The sequence below is a fragment of the Colias eurytheme genome, chromosome 22, assembly GCF_061535395.1.
Source record: "Colias eurytheme isolate Ceu_HAF_F1 chromosome 22, ilColEury1 Martin Lab GWU primary, whole genome shotgun sequence".
Classification (NCBI taxonomy): Eukaryota; Metazoa; Arthropoda; class Insecta; order Lepidoptera; family Pieridae; genus Colias; species Colias eurytheme.
The window spans coordinates 5,253,880-5,276,625 of record NC_143001.1 but is presented as its reverse complement, the minus strand read 5'-3'; the positions used below and the strand labels follow the sequence as shown (position 1 = coordinate 5,276,625).

The following is a 22,746-nucleotide window of genomic DNA, read 5'->3' as shown; positions in this document are numbered from 1 at the left end:
GGAATTAGTCAATATTTCAAATGTATCTTCGCTCATCTATGCAATTTTAATTAATTTATCAAATATGATATAACTAAAGAGAGCTTTTGGGCTATTATTTGTCCATCGATAATTATAATATAACCAATCGGAAATTTTTAAACCGTTCCTCACTGTTTTGGTGGGATATTTCGATTTTAGTCATGGTATTTTATCGTTTTACATTTTTTTAAGGTTTGGTTATAGTATTTTGTCTTCCCAGAATGTGTTGTGATGTTAAAATATTTATTAAAATACTAGCGGTCCGCCCCGGCTTCGCCCGTGGTACATGTTTACGTTTTCTCTACATAAGAACCATCCTCGTTCTTCAAGGAATATAATAAAAAAAGAATTATCGAAATCGGTTCAGCCGTTCTCGAGTTATGCGCTTACCAACACATTTTGCGATTCATTTTTATATATAAGAAGATTTGTGTAACAAAATTAAATAAAAAACCGGCCAAGTGCGAGTCGGACTCGCGCACCGAGGGTTCCGTACAAACCTGCAAGGTTTACAAAGTTGATTTTGTTACAGCTTAAAGGTATTATAGACCTGAGTATTTGGTATGAATTTCAATTTAATACCTCTACGCGTTTATGAGGAAATGGGTAGTAAGTAAATATATTATGTGATGTAACTAAAAATTTATGGTTTTCGTAATTTTTCCTTTATCTATGCTATAAGACGTTGCTTCGTACCAAATTTCAAGATTCTGAGTTCACGGGAAGCACCCTGTAGGTTTTGATTCCCTTGCAAGTGTCGAAAATTTGCGGCATAAACGGCTGTATCTTTTGATTGCGTTGGCTTAGAAGTTTGATTTTTTCACAGCTTCAAGGGACAGTAGACCTGAGTAATTGATATAAATTTCAGCTTCATACCTCCACGCGTTCCTGAGAAAAAGGGTCTTGACAGACGGACGGACGGACAACAAAGTGATCCTATAAGGGTTCCGTTTTTTTCCTTTTGAGGTACGGAACCCTAAAAAGAACTCTTGTTTTAACAAAATTAAAAAAAAACTTTTTACTTGACGTAATGCGTATTCAGTTGTTTTTAAGAGTTGTGTTTGTACTTAACTGTCGAAATGACGACGAATTCCACGCATATCCACCCACCATGTAGTAATGTTGCATAGTGAAAACACAAACATTGGTTATCAAAAATTGTAAAAATACAGTTTAGTTGAGCCTCTACATTCAAAATTCAAATGAATACTTTATTCCAATACATGCTTGTTTCATTCAACAACACAACGTTTATTATGTACAATGTTTATTATTTTAGACGAAGTCATCCATCAAAAATAGATTTTATTTCTTATAAAGCAACGTCCTTATATTTAGTCAGATCATCAGATTCATTACCAACAGATGTATGACTGTTTCTCACAGCATAGAACGACCTATCTCTATCTCTATTATTAAAATGATAAGGATCATGTCTTAATAAATTAACACCATACGCGTCTTGAGCTTGATAATATCTTTCATAGTCTGGAGGAAACATTCTAGGGTCATAATATTGTCTATACGGGTAAGATATCTCACTTTTACACTCCATTCTATCGTCATAGTCATATTTCGTCGGGTATTCGTCAAAAGCGCCAACTATGGAGTGCCGACGTTTGTCATATGGGCCAGTGCGTGGGCCAACCCATGTGCCAAATGCTTGTGGTGGTGGGTAATGTTTGGGGAGTCGGAGGCTGACCGCGTATTGCCGATCGGCCAAGTGCTGCCAATACGCTGGTGGAGGTTGGGCCATCATGTAGCCCATGTGCGATTGGCGGGACGCTAGATGGCGCCTGAGGTCAGGCATTGAGCCGGATTTGCCTGTAATTTAAAAAATAATGCATTGTGTTCGAGTATAAAATATCATTGCATAAAGATGTGTTTAAAATGAGAAAAAATTGATGATCATTCGATTCGAACTTATTGTTATCCTTAACGTATTTCGGCTTTTACAATACTCAAAAAAGTAAGCTTGATTAGAAGCTTGGTAATTGTAATCAAAAAAATATGTTTAGGTATATGGTTTGTGAATAATTATTTTTTTTTATTGCACCAATAAAAATAAATAAGTACAAAAAATGTCCACCCACCATTATCAGGCATAAATCCTTCATTAGTGAAAGCAGGCGTAGGTTCAGGAATGTAATGGCTGGCGTCGAATTCGCTACCACCCACTCCCATACCTGTACCATATTCTGCTTTCCTGAAAATCAAAATAAACATTTTACCCAATTGTGCTTCATATCTAGCGCTTGACTTTGAACTTAACTGCCTGGAATTAAGGTGTTAAATTTAATGAATTGTTTTATACAATGCCGATAGGATATTTGGACGACTTTATAATAAGCAATTGTGAGTCAAGTTATTTATAGTACCTACATCAATGTTTCTGAAAATTTTATTCATAAGTTTTTCACGAACGGCGTCGCCTATATTTTCTAAAACTTAACAAATTATATACTTAAACCTAGAACCACGCTATCCATTCGCGAAAACAGAATGAAAAAAAATCCGTTACGGACAGACAGCGACTTTGTTTTATACTGATGGTAGTGATAGTAATTTACCTGGCTTCTCGCAGCGCGTACGCAGATTGTACCAACACCACACCGCACACTATGGCAGGTAATCGAGCGACATAACACGCTAATTCCGCTCCTCCGTATACACCTTGAAGACCCTGAAATGGAAAAATTATATTATTTTAAACGGTGAAGGAAAATATCGTGAGAAAACGACATGTGAAATGAGAAATCTGCCAATACGCACTTGACCAGCATGGTGGAAGCCCAAGGCTGATGATGATGGTAAATATTATTATTTCATTACAACGGATAGTCCAAATGTGCTCAAATATATACTTTTAAAACCGAGATAACACGTAGATTTTTAAATAACTTTACTCTTAAATAGTTGCTCAATGCACTTTTTGTAGCACCCCATTTTATGGACGGAAGTGTAGTATTAACAAAAGATCCTCAGTAAGAATTTCTTTACATAGATATATTCTTTATGCCAAAGTTTTAATAAAAAAAAGAAGGAAAAAAGATAAGTACCTAATACTTACCCAATGACTGATCGACATATAGAAGACTAGAGCGCACTCCGGTATCAGCACCAAGATGACAGATATCAACCACGCCAATAGATACGTATTGTTTTTCTGGAAACATCGACCAATCAATGAGAATATGAATGACCAGTACAGTACAGTACAGTATAGAACAAAGAAGAAAAAGATTAACACAGGAAAACGTATTATAGTGTGGAGTGTAATTATTTTTAATTTTCGAAAATGTCCAATATCTCGAATTCTGAGACTTACGATACACAAAATATATTTTTCTTAACTGCCACATCGTCCTCTACCTGCAGCTACCATATTATCTATTCATTACGTCACATCCTTTCTATCAAGATTTAATACTTACAGATATAAGTCCATGCACCAAAACAACTGTAGCAGCGATAACCACGCAGTAACATATCATAAGAAGAGCGGATGCTATGGGCAGCCCGCTTTGTGACTCCACCACCCATACTATTTCGTAGATCAAAGCTATTGCGTAGGACACCTGGAAATTTAATTAAAATAAATAAATTATTAGTCATAGCATGTTAATTTAGCTTATTGAAAAAAAAACATGCAGCAAAAATGATTTTTTTTCCGGTTTTGCAACGTTTTTTACCACTATTCAGCTACTATTGATCAATTATCAAAATTAAGTGAATAAGAAGATATTAGAAGATATTATCTTAATAAATGATTATGATACAAGTGAACTAACTCAACGTTTCCTATTAACGGTACACGCAGATAATATTTTGACTGTATGTATGTGTATGTGTATTTGAACTTACTAGTTACTTTGTACACGACCGAGTACTACAGAATACAGATATGTGTTTGTGTGTGTGGTTGTAACAAAAAGTGTACTATAACAAAAAAAGTTTGCTACGCCTCATCTCATTGTATTGCTTATCAGATGACTCATTTAACATTAACACTATTCATAAGTGGACCTCAGAATCGGTTCCAAATAAACCGGTTAAGAGCTTTTGACACAAATGTTACATAACACAACATATAACACTTTCAAAGTGATATATCTTGTACCAAAATACATGATACGTTTAACTATTGATAAATAGTGAAGTTGAGAAATACTGCACTTTTGCAATGTTTTTTTAAAGGGCAAAGGTCATTTTTTTACACATGACTTTCTTAAATTAAAGACAAAGGATTTTTGCAATCTGTCTATCTAATTGATTTTCTACGTATTATGTCACCGACTGGCAACTGCGACATCATAAAAAGGAAGCTAAAGTTAAAGTTGTAATTTTACATAATATCTCCGGTCGAGCCTCGAGGTCGAGACTTCAAATTATATTTTTTTTCTTGATTTGGTCACCGACTTCCACTTGACATGATTTTCTATATTTAGAAAAAATAATACATAATAAATTATTTTTCTATTGTTAGAATTGTTGATCCTGCTTTCCTTATCATGATCACCTTACGAATCGGTTCATAAACGACATCAGTCAACGTTCAGAAACATCCTCCTATTTTAAAGACTGTAAAAATTATAAACGACGTAAACGAGACGTTTTACATAATTAAGAAAACATCTATTAAAATCTAATTAATCATTGCCAACATCTTATTAAACTCAACAATTAAAACTACATCTACCCAGCCAAGTCGCTAACCTAGAAATGAACATAATGCAAGTAACTACATTAATTCATTATCCATTACGACTCAATGCATACCGACCCAGTAGCTGGTTTCGTCATGCCGTGAGATAACTTGGCCTTAGTGGACCGGCTAGGCCCCTTCTATTTCACACATTGTTTGATAGTAGTATAGTGAGCTGTGATAGTAGGTTTGAAGATCAAATTTAAACATGCTGGGTTATGTGCGGCGATTTTTTTTGTTAATAATTTATTTCTGGATCTCTAATTATTTTTAAACACGCTTTTATTAGCTTCATCTGTAGGTTTAACCGACTTCTTTAGACTCGATTTTGACCCACTTATAACAGACAGTTTACACTTATCAAGGATCAGTGGCAATACATTAATTTCATGAGTTTAGTTTTTCAACTGTATTAATTATTATTGCATATAACGTATTTTCTTGCTTTATATTTTCTTTCTTTCTTTTATGTCTGGAGGTAGACGGGAGGCTAGAAAGTGATAGATAGTGAGTGGCTACTATTTTACGCAGTTAAATATCAAATTCCCATCGGAATTTCCTTTACCTCATGAGCAAAACCAACAACTAGTCAAATTAATTATCAAGTGTTATACTTACAAGAGCATACGCAGCAATGAAGCCAGAGGCGGCAGTCACACTACAACAGAATATACTGTTTACAGCAGGCTTCATACGGAGTTTAGGCATCTCTTCAACATCACTTAGATCATTACTAGTAGACATTTTGGCTATTTCTTCATTCACAACTGTATGCAGCTAATGATTGATGACAATACTATCCATTGCATTTATTCCTTGGTTTTCTAGTTAGTTATTGAAGCCAGGATTCGTCAATTCATGTACTTAGATATGTATCACGTTCTTGATGTTGTTTCGTCTTGATTTTTCAGTTTCTTATCTATCAAAGATTTTCCTTCAATGCATGGACTTAAAACACTTGCTTTTTTACTGGACTTTGTTTCGGTTCTATCGTTTCCAATCTACATCTTTTCGATAAGGATAGAAAAGAAGATGTCAAAGTTGAAAGTTTTAGTTATATGTAGGTAAGGTCGTAGTAGTAGTTATTTTATATTGAGTTCGCTGTTTGCGATACCTGCAACAAACGTGTTCGTTAATACGTTTAAGCGTAGGCAACTGCTGCTATTCTTGTATCACTAATGAACATTCAATTATAAAAACTTAACTTGATACAATTCTTTGACAATGTTCCGAATTATGTTTGCAAAATAAAACACGCAACAAGTGATCAAAAAAACTTGTTTGTTAATGCGTTTCGAAACTAGACAAGTTGAATGGTTTTCAGTGGGAATGTAGAGTTAATAGTTAATGAAACAATTTTTTTTGTTTATTCACTATCTAATTAGGTCAGATTTTAATCAATTTTGATATTAATATGCTATAAGTTGTTAAATTAAACAATTGTAGAGTGTCTTTGATAGATGGATAGGTCACGGTCACGTCGCAAATCTATCAGACTTCTAAATAATCAGGCTAAAAGATTTTGGAGAAAGTGATCCAAGAAAGTTATCAAATCCAGTACTATGGCATAGCATGCATATCTCCCTGTAAGGTGGTTCCTTATATTAAGTGGTCACCACCGTCCTTAAACACTAATAACACTGGTGGTGCCTGGTGGTATTACAGGTGCTTTGCCGGCCTTTTAATGACAAACGCTCTTGTCTTGAAGGCTTCCATAGTCTATAGACTTTCTACATTATAGATCGATGCCTCTAACCCATCAATGTTAATAACCCCTACAATTTGCCTATAGTTCTTCCTCGTCAATGACTCCATGCAAAAGCCCTGACATGGGAACTAAGTATGTGAATGTTTTACATTGTTAGCAATTGCTGTGGTATTTATGCAAATCTGTATCAATTAATCTATTACAAAACAGTTTACTTGGCGCGATGATATAATTAGATGCGTGTTATTAACGTGTGAGAATGAAGACGTTAGCTTTTTGTTTTACAGCTATTTACTAAGAAAAAAATTTACTACAATGTGTTTAGTATAAAATTACTATGAAGTTCAATACTATCTTTACCTACTTTTTTTAATGTTACTTTGACGTGTTTTTACCTTAAAATAAGTGTGGTCGACTCTATTATAACAGAAATGCATACTTAACCTATTTATTATTACCGACGGTTAAAAATAACCTACTTTGTATATAACTGAGTGTGGAATGAGTAGGTATGTTTGTACAAGTGTGATGAGTGTGAGAGAAATCAGTCAGAAAAGTCTAGAAATTAAATGGTCATAATCGGCATTCAAGCAAGGAATTAGTTTGCGATCGAATTCGTTGAAAAATACTTTGATTATTTCTTAGCTTAGACACATAATTAGTATTTTTTTTTTACTTGTTTTTGCTTATAGACTTATAGGTCCTAATATTTTTAATATGTAAACGATACTTTAACAATGTTTTCTTACAGTTACAATACCGTCTTCGAGCACTCATGAACCTGTTAAGTCAGTGCAAGAAAAGCAAAAATAAACCATTTTATGTGGACACTATTCTCAAGGGCGAAGATAACCGGAATGCTGGGAAACAAAACTAAGAGGAATATATGAATGAATGCATTTTTAGCGAATTAATAATTATACCAAAACGTAAGTAGGTATAAAATACAGTTAAGATAATTGACAAGATTGGAGAAGGTAGTTTTAGATAGTAGGCTATAGACATCTCACAGCTAGGTACTCATATTTATTAGATAGCATAGACAGTAGAAACCTACCTAAATATATTATGATAGGTATATGATATGATAGCACCTACTGTATATGATAGGACCTTAAACTACTACGTACTAAGGACATTATGGTTACTCATTTTCAGCCTGTGAAATTGTTCGTGGTTCTAGTTGTAAATAAAGTCTCATTTCAAGCTTCAACCTATTTCCTTATCAGATAATCGATTCAATCCTTTTTACGTGAAGAGCAGCAAACATACAAATACCAGTTACGTATATAAGATATAATCTTTCGGATTTTAAGAAGTTGAAAATAAATAGGAGATATCCTAGATTCTAGAAGTTAGTTTATTCTAAGAATATTATAATCAAGTTTTGAAAGTCCCGTTTTCATAATAAAACAAATCGTCACTCAAAGTACACATTAAACGTTAAAAAAACATGTTAGAAAAAATATTTAATTTTCCTAGTACCAAGTATATTTTAGTAACCTTGAAGGTCCGTTAAAATTTGGCATGTCAATCTGAACACCGGCAAATCCACCTTGAAAATTCGGTCAATGTTAATTTCATTGTTTCCGCAGTTTAAAGTAGGATTATCAAAATAATGTTATGATGAAAAAGAAATACATATTATAACCATATGTTTTTATTCCTATCTGTATGTTAGAATATTATGGACAAAGAACATCATTAGGTAACACCATAACATCTAACTCAGCGTCTATAAGACGAATTGCAAAATGTATACAAGCCTTAATACATATTTACTATCCCATTACCAAAGATAATAACATAATATTATACGAGTATCTAGGTACTATTACCATATCTTCAAGTTAAGTTTTCATCCTTAAAACTTAAAAGCAGTCTGTCTATCTCGGAATTTCCATATGTCCATATTTCTTAAGTATGTATTTTTATTTGTGTGCCATTTCAAAAAGTTACACAACACGAAAAAGCATCTTATTAGTATTCATAGCATTTCTGAACTAAACTGTAAACGGATAATTGCCTATTTGAGACAAAGAATACTTACCTAATGTAGAGAGTAAAAGCTACAAGTTCAATCGTTTACTTTCTCAATATTACTTCCTCGTAAAGCAAACTAGGAAACGGTTACCACTTAGCTGTAAGTACTATTATAGGTTTAAGCACAGATAATATATACTGCATGGTGTTTTTAAGTCTGCTCGAATAACGTAGATTATTAGGAAGATTAACATTTTGATATTTTGATTACGGGTCACGGTCATGTTACATTTAAAAATTAGTAAAGCTAGTCTGACTTCTGACTTTATTAAAAATTAAAAATTTATTAAATCCAATGAATAAATAAATTAATTAAATAAGTACAATGGTCTTCACTATATGTTTACTTTACTAGTAGGGTGCGCGATAGAAAATCCACTTTTTGGAGGATTTGTTCATTAGATGAAGAGACTAGAGATACGTACCTACTAGGTAAAATTATTTTAGTATTTTGATTGATTTTTTTATCATTATTGCTTTATAAACATTTTCGATCGAGTTTTAATTATTTCGTAAGAGAAAAATACGTCAGCTACATGTACTTAAGAGTGGCATACAAATACAAGTCTCATGACTTCGCTTTCAATACCATCATGTAAAAAACGGTTACCTATCTTAATCTCGAATTTTAATATTCCGAATATCATAATCCAGAAAACGTTTGGACATTTTTTCATAACCCCGAATTTTAAAATTTCGAAGTTTTGTTTGCCATATAATCGCAACTCCGAATTTCATTTGCCCATTTCTTCATTTGTACGACGTTTTACAATCCAGACGAATGAGTTCCAGACATACGAAATCTAAATGCACAAAATCCAGATGACCGTAATCCATATGCACGAAAGCCAGATTTTTAAAACACAAATTTTTGAAATACAGTTGATTGATATCCAGACAAACAATGTCCAGATTTTTGAAATTCAAATAAATGATATCCAGAAAAACGAAATCCTTCCAGGGGGTCGCAGCACGAACCTAACCTAACCTTCTGAATAGATTTTAACACTTTAACCTTTCTGTAATGGGCAAGTGAAACAATAGCGAGTCGGTTCTGGCACTCGCCGGCCGCTGCCGCGGCACGCTCGCTTCGCTCGCTCGGCTCGTGCATGGGAGGTCACAGTTCAAACCTAACCTAACCTACTGAGTCGAATTTGACACTTAAACCTTTCTGTAATGGGCAAGTGAAACAATAGCGAGTCGGTTCTGGCACTCGCCGGCCGCTGCCGCGGCACGCTCGCTTCGCTCGCTCGGCTCGTGCATGGGAGGTCACAGTTCAAACCTAACCTAACCTACTGAGTCGAATTTGACACTTAAACCTTTCTGTAATGGGCAAGTGAAACAATAGCGAGTCGGTTCTGGCACTCGCCGGCCGCTGCCGCGGCACGCTCGCTTCGCTCGCTCGGCTCGTGCATGGGAGGTCACAGTTCAAACCTAACCTAACCTACTGAGTCGAATTTGACACTTAAACCTTTCTGTAATGGGCAAGTGAAACAATAGCGAGTCGGTTCTGGCATGGGAGGTCACAGTTCAAACCTAACCTAACCTACTGAGTCGAATTTGACACTTAAACCTTTCTATAATGGGCAAGTAAAACAATTTACTTACTGGTAATGTTTATTTTCAGGCAATAGTAAAAGGTATAATCACGATTGTATGGGAACCAAATAAAGAGATTATGAAAATCTGGCAATAGTTTATCTGCTATACGATTATATGGGAACCAAATAAAAAGATTATGAAAAGTTGGTAATAGTTTATTTGGAAAATGGTACGATGGGAAACAAAAAAAAGTATTCTGAGAATCTGGTATAACTATATCTGGATTATGAGAATACGGGAAACAAAAAAATACTTTTTAAAAATCTGGTTTTGGTGTATCTGGAAATTGATTCATCTGGGAAATTAAAAAAGGAATTTTAAAAAGTTGTCATTCATAACATCTGTCTTTTAAAAGTTCTAACAACCGTTTTCGGGATTTTAAGATTCGGGTAATAGAAATTCGAGTTTTTAATAGGTTACCGTAAAAAACATTAAAACACTTTCAACCTAACCTGGATACAAGGTACAAACCCCCATTTGTGACACACAGTTTACAAAAACGTATGCTTTACAGTTAGACATACTTCCGTAGTCGCTATGGCATACTGCGTACGTGATTGAATTATTATGGAGTCGGGAGCATGATTAGAATTAGGCGATGGTGATGGTTCTTGCTTTTGGTTATGTGTGGGTTATGGTTTTATAGCTGTTATTAATACTGTTTTGATTCTAACAGCTGTTGATACATTTGACACCGATTTATCCGGCATTATATCTATTTCAGGCTCTACCTATCTACAGAGAGTTTCCTTGGTTTGCATTTTAGAATTAAGACAAAATTTAGTAGTTACAATTAAGTATTGTTGATTAAATATCTGGGATTAAGGTGACGTATTTTGATTGCAATAAAAAGCCCGATGCTAAAATTAAAGTGTTCATTAAAAATTACCTAAAAGGTAAGTATTATACGTATCTACCTATCTGCAAAATTAAAAGAAGTCCTGGTAAGGGCATGATTTTGCTACAAACCAACAAAGTAGCTTTTCTGTCCCGCTCCAATTACACTTTTAATTAGGTAAACTACAGATAAATGTAACATACCAGCGAATTGATTATATTCTGTTGAACGCAACACACGGAAGAAATCAACGTTAAATAACAGTTCTTGTTTCTCTTTCGAATCTCGTTACGTTTTATCACGATACATTTCAGTTTATATTTATTTTCTTGAATGGCGTTCTTTAATTGTTACTTATTTATTAATTACTTCCTGACTGCTGTTATAATTGTACTGGTGGAATAGGAACACATTTGCATTGAGGAAGCTCATCTTTTAAATCGGCGTTTAAAAGTAGTGTACTACATCTGCAATCTCTTGGATCTAATCCTATTCCTAATCGTCTTTTTTGATTACCTTAATTATGCGGGGGCATCAGCCATCAGGCATCAGGTACTATCTTATATGACCGTGCAGAAGGTAAGGATGGAAAAATGACATTCAAAATAACGAGCGCGAGTAATCTCAAGCCATACGAAATAGGTACATCCAAAGAAAATGAGAGGGGTTTATAAGATTCAAACAACACGTAATTACAGGTTATTTCGAGATCAAAATAATTTATACTAAGTCTATCCATGTATTATATAGCGGTAGTGTTGCTTTTCGATTATTCACGGGTAACAGTAGTTTCTTATTAAAATATGCCTATAATATTAAGTGTCTTATTTATCCGAATTCTTATTTCACGCCTATTATTGAAGATTATTCGAAAGGTTCGCACGTAGTAGCAAATTAAGTCCTATATATAGTTATACTACCTACTAACATAACCCGTCCGATAAGGGCCCTTCTGGCTCCATTGAGAGCGACAGCTCAAGCCGAGGTTCGTGGTCCCCGTCAAGGGGGGACGCCCTTGTGCATGTCGCTACCAGGGTGAACCTTCAGTTCACCCCCGCGTCCGCGTTAAAATGTAGAAGCCCTTCTGGCTAACCTTGAGAGACACCACACACAAAAAAAAAAAAAAACTAACATAAAATAATTTTAGATGCGTTCATTTTAATTATATTTCTCTCGTCATTCACGTATAGTGGTGGCTCAGTCGTGAGGACCTCGGACTTCAAATCGATAAGTTTTGGGTTCCAGCCCCAGGCCAAGCGTGCAGGAAATAAACTGATAAATTTTCAATTTATCTACTCACGTGAGAGGTGAAGGAAAACATCTTGAGGAAACCGATGTGACGTGTCAACGAAATACGAATCCAAAATTCGAAGACATGTGATATCTGCCTATCCACAACTGGCCAGCGAGGTGGACCTGCACCTGCACCCTCGTAAGAGACCTGTGTTCCAGCAGTGGCAACATAATACGCTGGTTATAATTTAGAAACCGTAATATTATCGATATCAAGATAGCATATGCGGGCATGTAGCGTTATAGATAGCAGTGTATGCAAATACTGTGTACATTGCCTCGAGAAATTTACATATGTATGTACATGTATAATGCATGTTGCTTGTCTTAATATGTTTACGAAATCAATGCAATTCTCGATGAAATAACAATAAAAAATGGACTTTTATCGTTTGTTGAATGTCCAATGTGTATTTCGTAAAATAAAGTGTTTTAGTATAGAAAGGACGAAAGCAATTGTTAACATATTAAGTTCTGTATATTAGACATGTGCTCCGCTCCTGTTCGTCTTAGCGAGATGATATATAGCGTATAGCCTTCTATATATATGGGCTAATATATATATGGGATAAATGGGCTATCTAACACCGAAAAAAATTTTCAAATCGGACCAGTAGTTCCCGAGATAAGCGCGTTCAAACAAACAAACACTTCAGCTTTACAATGTTATTAGTAATAGTACATATTACCTACTAGAATACAATAGTCTAAACTAAGAACGTAAGCAAACAGTACCATAATATCTAGTACCTATATTATTATTAGTCTGTGATAATATGCTTCTGCCTTCTACGTTGGCTTCTACGATACCTACGCATATGAAAAAAAAGAAACTACGCATGCGTAAAAAACATAAAAGTTAACAACCTCATAAAAATATTTATACTCATATGCGAATAAGGGCATTGCATGGAATACCGGTCTTTGGTTCGTTCCATTGAAAAATAAAACCAGAAAAATATTGCATACCTAAGATACCCCGATACATAATGTGATTCTCATAGTTTATTTATAGACATATGAATCTAAAAATAAAATCCATGTAGGTATGTGAATAATAATTATTATAATATTTTAAAACGATAGCCATACGTATACTTTACATGTAGGTATCATATAAATTAGAAATCGATACATACATGGAGGCACCGAGGCAAAATTAAATAAAATAGGTAGAAGACAACCAGCTACGCCCTAATATCATGCTAATATGGATAATAAAATAATTCCCTTATGGCCTCATAGATAGAGATCCCTTCATATTTTTTAATCAATAATTGCTTGACATCTTCATCAACTTATTATGATCACATAATATAAATGATGTATGAAGTATACCATTACAACAAGGAAAATCACTTAGGTAGGTATTTAAGTTCTGAGAAACACAAACTTCTTACCCTTTAGTTTCTGTGATCTGTGCTTCCTACATAACGTTTCTTGAAAGTTTAAATACCAATGTAGCTAAATCAGAAATGAAATCATTCAAGGATAGGCTTGCATTCCACTTTGCTTGACTTACGTAGAAATTATAGTAAACACACATATTTTATTGACTCTTAAGTCTTACTAGGTCCCGCGGTTTTACCCGCATTGCTCCGCTCCTATCGGCCTTGTGTGATGATATATTATAACCTATATGTTGACCCGACCAGCTGTTAGTTATATTCATAGAAAATTTTAATAAAATTCATGCAGAACTTTTTTAGTTTAGCCCGGACAAACAAACAGACAAAAATTCTATATTTATGGCCTCGATATCACGCCCCAAGTGTTCTTTTAAAAATATATTCAATATACAGTTTAGACTTTCCTACGATTTTATTATATGTTTAGTTATGGATAAATATCTGCAATATGACCTTAAGTATTTCACAAACGGTAGGAAAAAAGGGTCATTCGACCCACGGGTTGACTAACTAAATAATTTGTCTTGCAAAACTAGAGAAACTAGTTTTTTTTACGAATTCGTATATGTATGCTATTTGATTATTTGTTAACACATTTATTCAGGTGGACAAATGTAATCTAGATCCTAAAATTTTTGTTGATATGGGTGTGTGGTGACACTACTATATTTCAGTTGTGTTTTTTTAATATTTAGTTGATTAGATACGGACAAAATAAAGAAAGTTATAGAATAAAGTACAATTTAAAAAAGCACATTTCCTAAGAAAACAACATAATAAAATACACAATGAGCAAGACGAAAAATGCCATAGGCACAGATTACTAAATTGTTATAGTTAGATAGGTATTTAACTTCTTGCCTCAACAGCCTACTAGAGTCAAGTATTTTCTAATATGTGCTAGAGATAGCTATAATAAGAACGTTTAGAAGGTAAAGACGAGGAAGTTGGTAAGCGTATAACGACAAATATCCATAAGCATCCGCAAAGATTAGTCACAGATGTGTTGTCTCATATTTGAGGACACAATTAGAAAGGTGGAGACTGAAGTTATGTATAGATCTATAGATTAAAAAGACTGTTCGTTCATAAGTATCAATAATATGGATATTTTAGCCAAATAGAGACCTCAGACCATGAGACAGAAAGCAAAGGTATAATGTGGTCTGCCGTCTGAGATTCCTCTTTAATTTTAAGTTGTTACTAAAAAGACCCGAGAATTAATTTATTCGATTAAACAGTGGAGAAAAGTACCTTAAAAGCTCTGGTCTGGAAGATCAAAGGAGACTTAACTACCTATCTGGGATTTAATAGGACCATAATTTGATATACTATTTCAACTTAACAGCCATCCCTGGCTTTGGGTATCGTTTGACGCAAATTAATATCTCTGAATCATTAACACCATTCATTTATAATGAATCATCGATTCATAACAAAACAATCATTAAAATAAAAACCTTTGAATATTAATACATCGGTTCAAGGAGAGATATGTGATTAAACGCTTTGTATATAAATAGGTACTCGAACTCATAATAAATTACACAACACAAACCACGCGATGTTTTCATAATCTTATATATAGGTACCGATTAGTATAGGTTATATTATATTTAGACAAAATTTAAGGTTCACTTCAACTGCTGCACGCGACTTCTTTCGAGTATAGTTAATCCAAGTAAAAATGTCTTAGCGTAAAACCCGATTTGGAAATTTTGATATAACACACATCACAAACTTTCGGCATTATTACATTAATAGGATAAATGGAAAGAAAGTGTTAATTTGTTATAGAAAGAATAATGACTTTTGTAATTAACAATGCCATACTGCTGCCATTATCTCTTCTAAAAGCTTCAATAGAGACTATTTAACTCACTTTAAAAATTCGAGCCATAGAACATACAATCTCTGCTCTTTTAAGATCATATAGTTCTTCGAAATCCTGCACTTAACCATCTAGTTGTAAACTAATTCAAAGAAATCGCTTTACATAGTATTTACTGGTAAATGCTAAAACATTCCACGACCTACAAACTAACACGAACGAATTACCCTCATTTCGTCTGTTTTGCTCAATGCCGAACATTCTCAGGTCAAACAATGATTGTTTATGTAACTTGTTATGTAAATATTAAATGTTTTTCAATTATAGTGATGTCTTCGTTATGGTTTTTTACAGGTGCGAAGTGAAGGCAGTGACGAATCAAAAGGACACATCAAGTGAAGGTGTATAATTATTCTAACCGTATGAGCAGTGTGTTAGAAGGTTAATTTAGGGAATATTATCGACTAATAATAAGCAGAAAAATTGTATAATGTTGATGAGATATCAAATGAATAAGTGTTTTGCTGATACTTCTCTTTACACTGTTTTCAGAATTCGTGGTTACTCTTTTCTAGCTTCTAAATATGACAACTCAAAAGCGCTTCTAAAGGAGTCTAATTGAAAGGTTTGTAAAGCTGCTTGAACACTACTATTGTATTAATTTTCTCTGTATTATTTTTCAATTTAAAGAATATTATCTCCACAAGAAAGCTATTTTAGTTTGCATAGGCTAGCTTATGTTGAAAATCATGTATAGTGTAAATACAAGTCGTTATATTTTAATATGCAAACTAAGTTATGTCATAACTATCGAGGGTATTAGGTACGATAGTGACCTTGCAGAAATACATTGTTATCAAATTTTGTAACAAGCAAAATATAACAATAATAAACAAAAAATATATAATAGACCCTATTAAGTCTTATATTATGACTATTTCTTATAATTTTTAGATACATTCATAGTATTTTGTTCAAGAACTGAGTTTTAGAATCATAGAAATGCCGATGCCATAAAACAAAACAAAATTACTTTCTCAATTGGCCACCTACGAGAAAATTTCCTAGTTCATTATAAAATCGAACTCTCACACTGCAAAAAATACGAACAATCGTTTGGTTCCGATCATTTCTTTCTTTCTTATTTGAATTAATTAAGATACGTGAATACAATGGTGTTAGGTTTTATGAAGCTCATTAATACTTCAATTAAATGAACGTTTAAAAGGTTTTGTGTTCCAAAGCATTTTTATTAATTCTCTTTGCTAAATATAAGGTTGGTTAATAGCAGGCAACTATTGACTATCGTTATCTTATATCAATTATTATATATTATTATCTACATAGACAGTCTAGAATAAAAATATAGCTAGATGATACTCAGTAAATATGTAGGTACCTAGTCTTGTGATAGTATTTTTTTACATATTAGTCTTTGAATGAAATAGAGTAAAATCAAATGAGCTTCAAGATGTTTGTGTTGCCAAAAATTACAAGAAAATTTGGTCCATTATACTTGTATACGTAGTATATTATTATTAGTCTGTGATTATACTTATTTATCTATATATCGTATGCAGAGAAAAGCTAGAGCCTAAAGCTAGCCATATTTATGAAATGTTTTTACATACGTTATAATATATAATTTTACGGCCTAGTAATTATAATTGAATTAAGTATAAGTAACCGGTAACAGAAATGAAACCGAGTTTAATGGTCTTTAATTTATTCTAATACGCTTTATCCTGGATATTAGAAGTTTCGCAATGTGCACATAAGCACAGAACAACTATTCTTGTATATGAATTTCAAAGCAATAAATTATTTTTTTATAGTTACGAATATTACCTAATATTCGTACTTAACTAGTTAATTTATATTACGTTTGATATTTTTGTGTTAATAATTCTTAATGAAAGAGAATGTTCAAGTACATGGGAAGTGTTGCTTAAGTTTGCTAAAGAACATAAAAATTTGTTGGTAAAAAAGATAATTTAAAAATCTAGTAACTGACGGTATTTATACATATATGTTTAACCAAATCATTGATTTGAATGAAAAATTTTGAGAAGCTATGTCAAAATATGGTCAAATTAATATACACTGAACACAGGGAATATTACACACCTCCTATGTACCTACTTTATAATTTTTGGAGTAAAAGTTTTTCAGGCGAGTTGAGAGTAAAATTTCGAGGTCGTGTCATGGTAATACCGTCACATTTCACTTCATCGTCACGTCAACTGCTTTGGCAATTTAAAACTTGCCAAAGAAATTCCACTTCTGACGCGTGTGCTCGGCTAACACGTTTTTTTTTCCAAATACCAAACCCCAAAGGAAAATATCAAATAGGGGATAAAAATTACTCACGGTTTTGTTCGCAGGTAAAACCATGTACACAGCTAGTCTAGTCATGTAATAAGGATATTTCACGGGTGAATCCATTATTAGTTAATACCTGCGTTCGATTCTTGCGGTAAAGATAATAAATCATGATTGCTCGACATTCCACATTGTAACAACTCACTGTATATTTAGTATTTACCGATTCACTCCGCTTATATAGTAAATACAGTATGTAACAATTCTTTTACAGTTTTATACAAGCTGACCACGCAACTTCGTCTCTGCAAGGGAATATACCATTTTTGCAAAATTTTTCTGAGTTAATGATTTTGGCTCTACCTTCCGAGGTAAATGGCTGCCTAGCTATTCGATAGAAAAACAAATTTTCAATTCGAAGCAGTGGTTTCTTACATCAACGTGTTAAACCGAACAAAACTAAAGTACATATTAGTAGATATTTAAAGCCCAAATGTGATGAGCAGGTAGATTAATTTTTCCAACATAATATAAAACATAAGATTTCAGCCTTTTGTTTTTATTTTGGTTCGTTGAAGGTTTCCAAGAAGCTATAAGTTGTAATAAGAATTAGATGCGCAAAAAACTCGGTTAAAAATACATAAGTAAGTAGAAAATATACCTCGTCATCAGCGGCGGCCTTACCCATTGCGAGGCTCCGGGCGGCAGGCCCTTTGCGAGGCCCTTTGCTCTTTGTGAAATGTAACTATGTGATGCGAAAGTAGGTCTGGTTGTTTGGTTTAGGTATTTGTCATATTTGAGGAGAAATGATAAAGTTATACAAATGAATAAAATTTGAGTTTTAAAATATTTATACAGGGTGTCCCAAAAAGTAGTGATGAACGGAAGCTGGGAGGTAGAGGACCTAGAGGGCTATCCGAATCACCCCCATGTATGTTATGCGATTTTTCGTATTTTCGGAGTTATGACATTTTTCCAATTTTTCATCTATCGCTGAGTACGATGAGATTTTTATTTATGGTGACGTGAATTATTGCGCTAGATGCTTGATTTTTTATGTGTGCTAAGCTGAAAGAGAGGCCAATTCAGTATGGTAACATTTACTATCGTTAGATCTTCGAATGGAATAAAAAAAGAATTAAATGCCAAGAAATATGAAATTACCCAGTATGTTCACAACTTCAAGGGCCCATAAAAAAATAAAGTCACATAAAAAAAGTTTTCCATTTGGCTTTTAAAAACTTGCTCTATCTATCAGGTAGCTACCCTGAAAATTTCATTTTATTATTCAGAAGGCTTCAATCGAAAAATTGAAATCTAAATATGGTAAGTGCAAAAATTTTATTAACATGATGATCATTAAAACCAATAAATAGGTGTTTAATTACCAGATTTTTTTTAAATAATCCCGCTGTTGCTCAATGCAAGTGCGACATCACCGTAAAAAGTTGTCTTTTAAATGTCTGAATGCCCTTTTATCATTTTTATTATTTCCGGGTTATTTCTTCCAAATTGTGGCATTCTCTCAAGTAGCCGAGGTCTTTTTGGTATCCCCATTGATACAAATCAATGGGGTTTAGGTAGAGGGACCGTGGAGGCCAGGCTTTAAGGCAGGCGTCACCGGCGCATGCGCAGGCTGCAACGACCAATCCATCTTTCAAGTTATCTTTGCCCTTTAGCCTGGCCTCCACGGTCCCCGGACATAAACCCTATTGATTTTTTTCCGTGGGGATACTACAAAGACGAGAGACTGCCACAATTTGGACGAAATAACCCGGAAATTCATAGTAGCAGAAGAAACCATTAGAAACGATAAAAGGGCATTCAGACATTTAAAAGACAACTTTTTACGGTGATGTCGCACTTGCACTGAGCAACAGCGGCGTCATTTTAAAAATTTCTGGTAATTAAACACCTTTTCATTGGTTTTTTATTTGTTTTTATTAATCATCATGTTAATTCAATTTTTGCACTTACCAAATTTAGATTTCAATTTTTCGATTGAAGCCTTCTGAATAATAAAATTAAATTTTCAGGGTAGCTACCTGATAGATAGAGCAAGTTTTTAAAAGCCAAACGGAAAACTTTTTTTATGTGATTTTATTTTTTTACGGGCCCTTGAAGTGGTGAACATACTGGGTAATTTTATCTTTCTTGGAATTTAATTCTTTTTTTATTCCATTCAAAGATCTAACGATAGTAAATGTTGCCATACTGAATTGGCCTATCTTTCAGCTTAGCACACAAAAAAAATCAAGCATCTTTCGCAATAATTGACGTCACCATAAATAAAAATCTCATCGTACTCAGCGATAGATGAAAAATTGAAAAAAATGTCATAACTCCGAAAATACGAAAAATCGCATAACATACATGGGGATGATTCGGATAGCCCTCTAGGTCCTCTACCTCCTAGCTTCAGTATATCACTTCTTTTTGGGACACCCTGTATATTTATACAAATACATATTTATACAATTTAACAAATACAGAGATGATAAATTTTAAAATTGACGTTTGCGGCTTTTCCTAAGGCTAAAATCTTTAATTCAAGCACAATAATCCAACGAATGAGCTACGTCACTTTCGATTGAAAGAATAGCAAGGGCTGAAAGCCGATCTTGTGTCATCGAATTCCTCAAATATGCTTTAATAATTTTAAGCCTCGAAAAACTCCTTTCAGCAGACGCAACTATCACAGGTGTGGTGGCAATAATTCTCAGGACTATTTCGATAGTGGGGTAAACTTCAGTTAATTTGTTTTCTATTATGTATTTCAGCACCGAGATAATATCGTCGTTTCCTTCATACACACGCATGAACATACTCAGTACACGCACACATTTTCATTTTTTTAAATTTGCTTGGGTGGGCTGTTGCTTGTTGCGCGAGGCCCCTGCAAGAGCGAGGCCCCGGGCGATTGCCCCGTTCGCCACCCCCTAAGGCCGCCACTGCTCGTCATTTAATGATCAGTAATTATGGGGTGTTTTAATGACTTTGAAAATTGGTATCACAAGAAATTGACGTAAATATAGTAGCTATATCTCATTGATATCTTTTTTGTTGAAATTACTTAAAATTTGGTTCTTTATAGTGGAAGTTCTTAAAAACTACGGGGTTTTCATTGCGTTTTTTTTGTGTTATAATTTTTATATTTAAAAGAGACAAGAATGTAGAGTCATGTTAATATAATATCAATAAATCATTTCGATTAATTTAAAAATGTGTTCAATTAAATGATTACCTACTTAGGTCACAACTCACATAGTATCATAAAGCGTAGAGCCTACCTTGTAGGCTCTACCTGCTACCAGATAAACTTACTTTTGATAAATAGGTAAGTATATATTTAAATGGTAACTAGTTAGGCTATTACAGAAGCTTATAAATTTCTTCATTCAGAATTTAAATAATACTATAAACGATTTATGAAAGAGCTTAGAGCCTAGACAGGTAATTTTATAAATCTAGTGGTTTGACCCAAATTTTCAGATGAAAGCCTATTTGCGGTTTTGTTCCATTGTAAATAATATTAAACCATAATAATAATATTATACCTAGCTATTACAGAAACTTTTATGTATTCAATACAATAAATTTTATAAAGTTACAGCATTGAAATTGTAATTCAAAATTATTAATTTTTATGAGAGCAAAAACTCTACATTTTCTTTGAAATAGTTTCGTCTTTATCCTACAATGTTCTGAGTTTTGCAAACTTAGTAACACATATTGTGTTATCACCAAAAGCTAGTTTACGGGTATGTCGAAACGAAGTCTTTTCTTGAATCGAGATATGAGCATACCTAAAGTTTATCTTAAAACAATAAAAATTAAAATTAAAATTACCTAAGATTTAATTACTTAAACACAAATCACAACACTTCACTTATTATTTGACGAAAGACTGTAAAAGTTCACGATATTTTATTAACGTTTGTCGTTCTGCGCAACATATTTTAAAATCACGCGCACAACTTGACAGCCGCTGCCATACTAACTTGTGATTGGATGTCGAAAGCGCGGCAAAGCAGTGCACGATTATGTCAAGACGGAGTTGCTGTTTATCAAAATTCTGCATGAAAATGGGGAGAGGAATTGCTAATATAATTTAAATTTATTCTATTATTATTTCATAGTATTTCTGCTTTAGTTATTCATTTATTTATTACATAAAGTAACTAACAATTACAAGTTGGTTACTGATTTCATTGTTTATTTTGTGTGAGACAAGAAAAATACCTAATTCGTATTATGAGTGGTATTATCTTCGTAAAAATATACGCAAATTCAATATGTTTGCATTCCTCAGAAAAACAAAGCTTATAACTTAAAATTGATATAAACTAGTTTGGGATAAAATTGGTCTTAGAAAATTTGATATGTCTAAAACAGATTAGTTAGTAGCTAGTGAAAAAAACTTTTTACGTAATCAAATACATATATAGTTAAGTACTAGAATTCTAAGACGGAACAGTAACAACATTGAGATCAAACCGAATTCGTGAATTGAAAGTTGAAATAGACCAAATGCAGCGGAAAGTATAACCCTGAACATACACTTGTTAATAAACATAAACCTTGTCACAGTAATTTGGGACAATTTACAAGACATTAAAGTCTATTTTCACCTGTATATAATTAACATATTTTCCATACAATAGCGCACGATTGCCAGCAGTGACTTATTGACTTGAATTTTAAACAGTTGTGCACATAAGATAGTCTCTTTTGTCGTCCCATACACTATATACGACTAAGGGAATGCGGAAAATTATACAGTAATTCTAATAAGTAGATCTCAATAGATACAAGTACAAATCAATGACCGCACATCGATAAAGACGGACTAATTTACAGAGATTTTTTATTTCTACGTGCACACAAAAATAAGAAAAATACTATCTAATCAATTAATTACACACTTGACATTTATATTTACACCCAAGATTTCATGATTTATCTTATACCTAT

General features: G+C 33.4%; 1 protein-coding gene across 1 annotated transcript; it reads right to left on the bottom strand.

Annotated features, from left to right (window-relative positions):
- Positions 1 to 1,325: 1,325 nt before the first annotated feature.
- On the bottom strand, positions 1,326 to 21,785 carry Rcd6 (Reduction in Cnn dots 6). The gene is made up of 7 exons (XM_090115100.1): positions 21,622 to 21,785; positions 5,345 to 5,840; positions 3,456 to 3,599; positions 3,092 to 3,187; positions 2,592 to 2,704; positions 2,115 to 2,227; positions 1,326 to 1,845 (listed from the first exon to the last, which is right to left on the bottom strand). Exons 2-7 carry the CDS (start codon positions 5,468 to 5,470, stop codon positions 1,334 to 1,336), a joined length of 1,104 nt encoding a protein of 367 aa, XP_089971226.1. The 5' UTR covers positions 5,471 to 5,840; positions 21,622 to 21,785; the 3' UTR covers positions 1,326 to 1,333.
- Between the last annotated feature and the right edge of the window lie 961 nt (positions 21,786 to 22,746).

Bases quoted from the DNA above. Each gene is read 5' to 3' on its own strand.
- Rcd6 (XM_090115100.1), bottom strand. From the start codon at position 5,470: ATGTCTACTAGTAATGATCTAAGTGATGTTGAAGAGATGCCTAAACTC. The intron at 2,228-2,591 runs GTAAATTACTAT...TTTGATTTTCAG, and splicing joins TACGCGCTGCGAGAAGCCAG to GAAAGCAGAATATGGTACAG. The intron at 1,846-2,114 runs GTGGGTGGACAT...TTTAAATTACAG, and splicing joins AGGATTTATGCCTGATAATG to GCAAATCCGGCTCAATGCCT.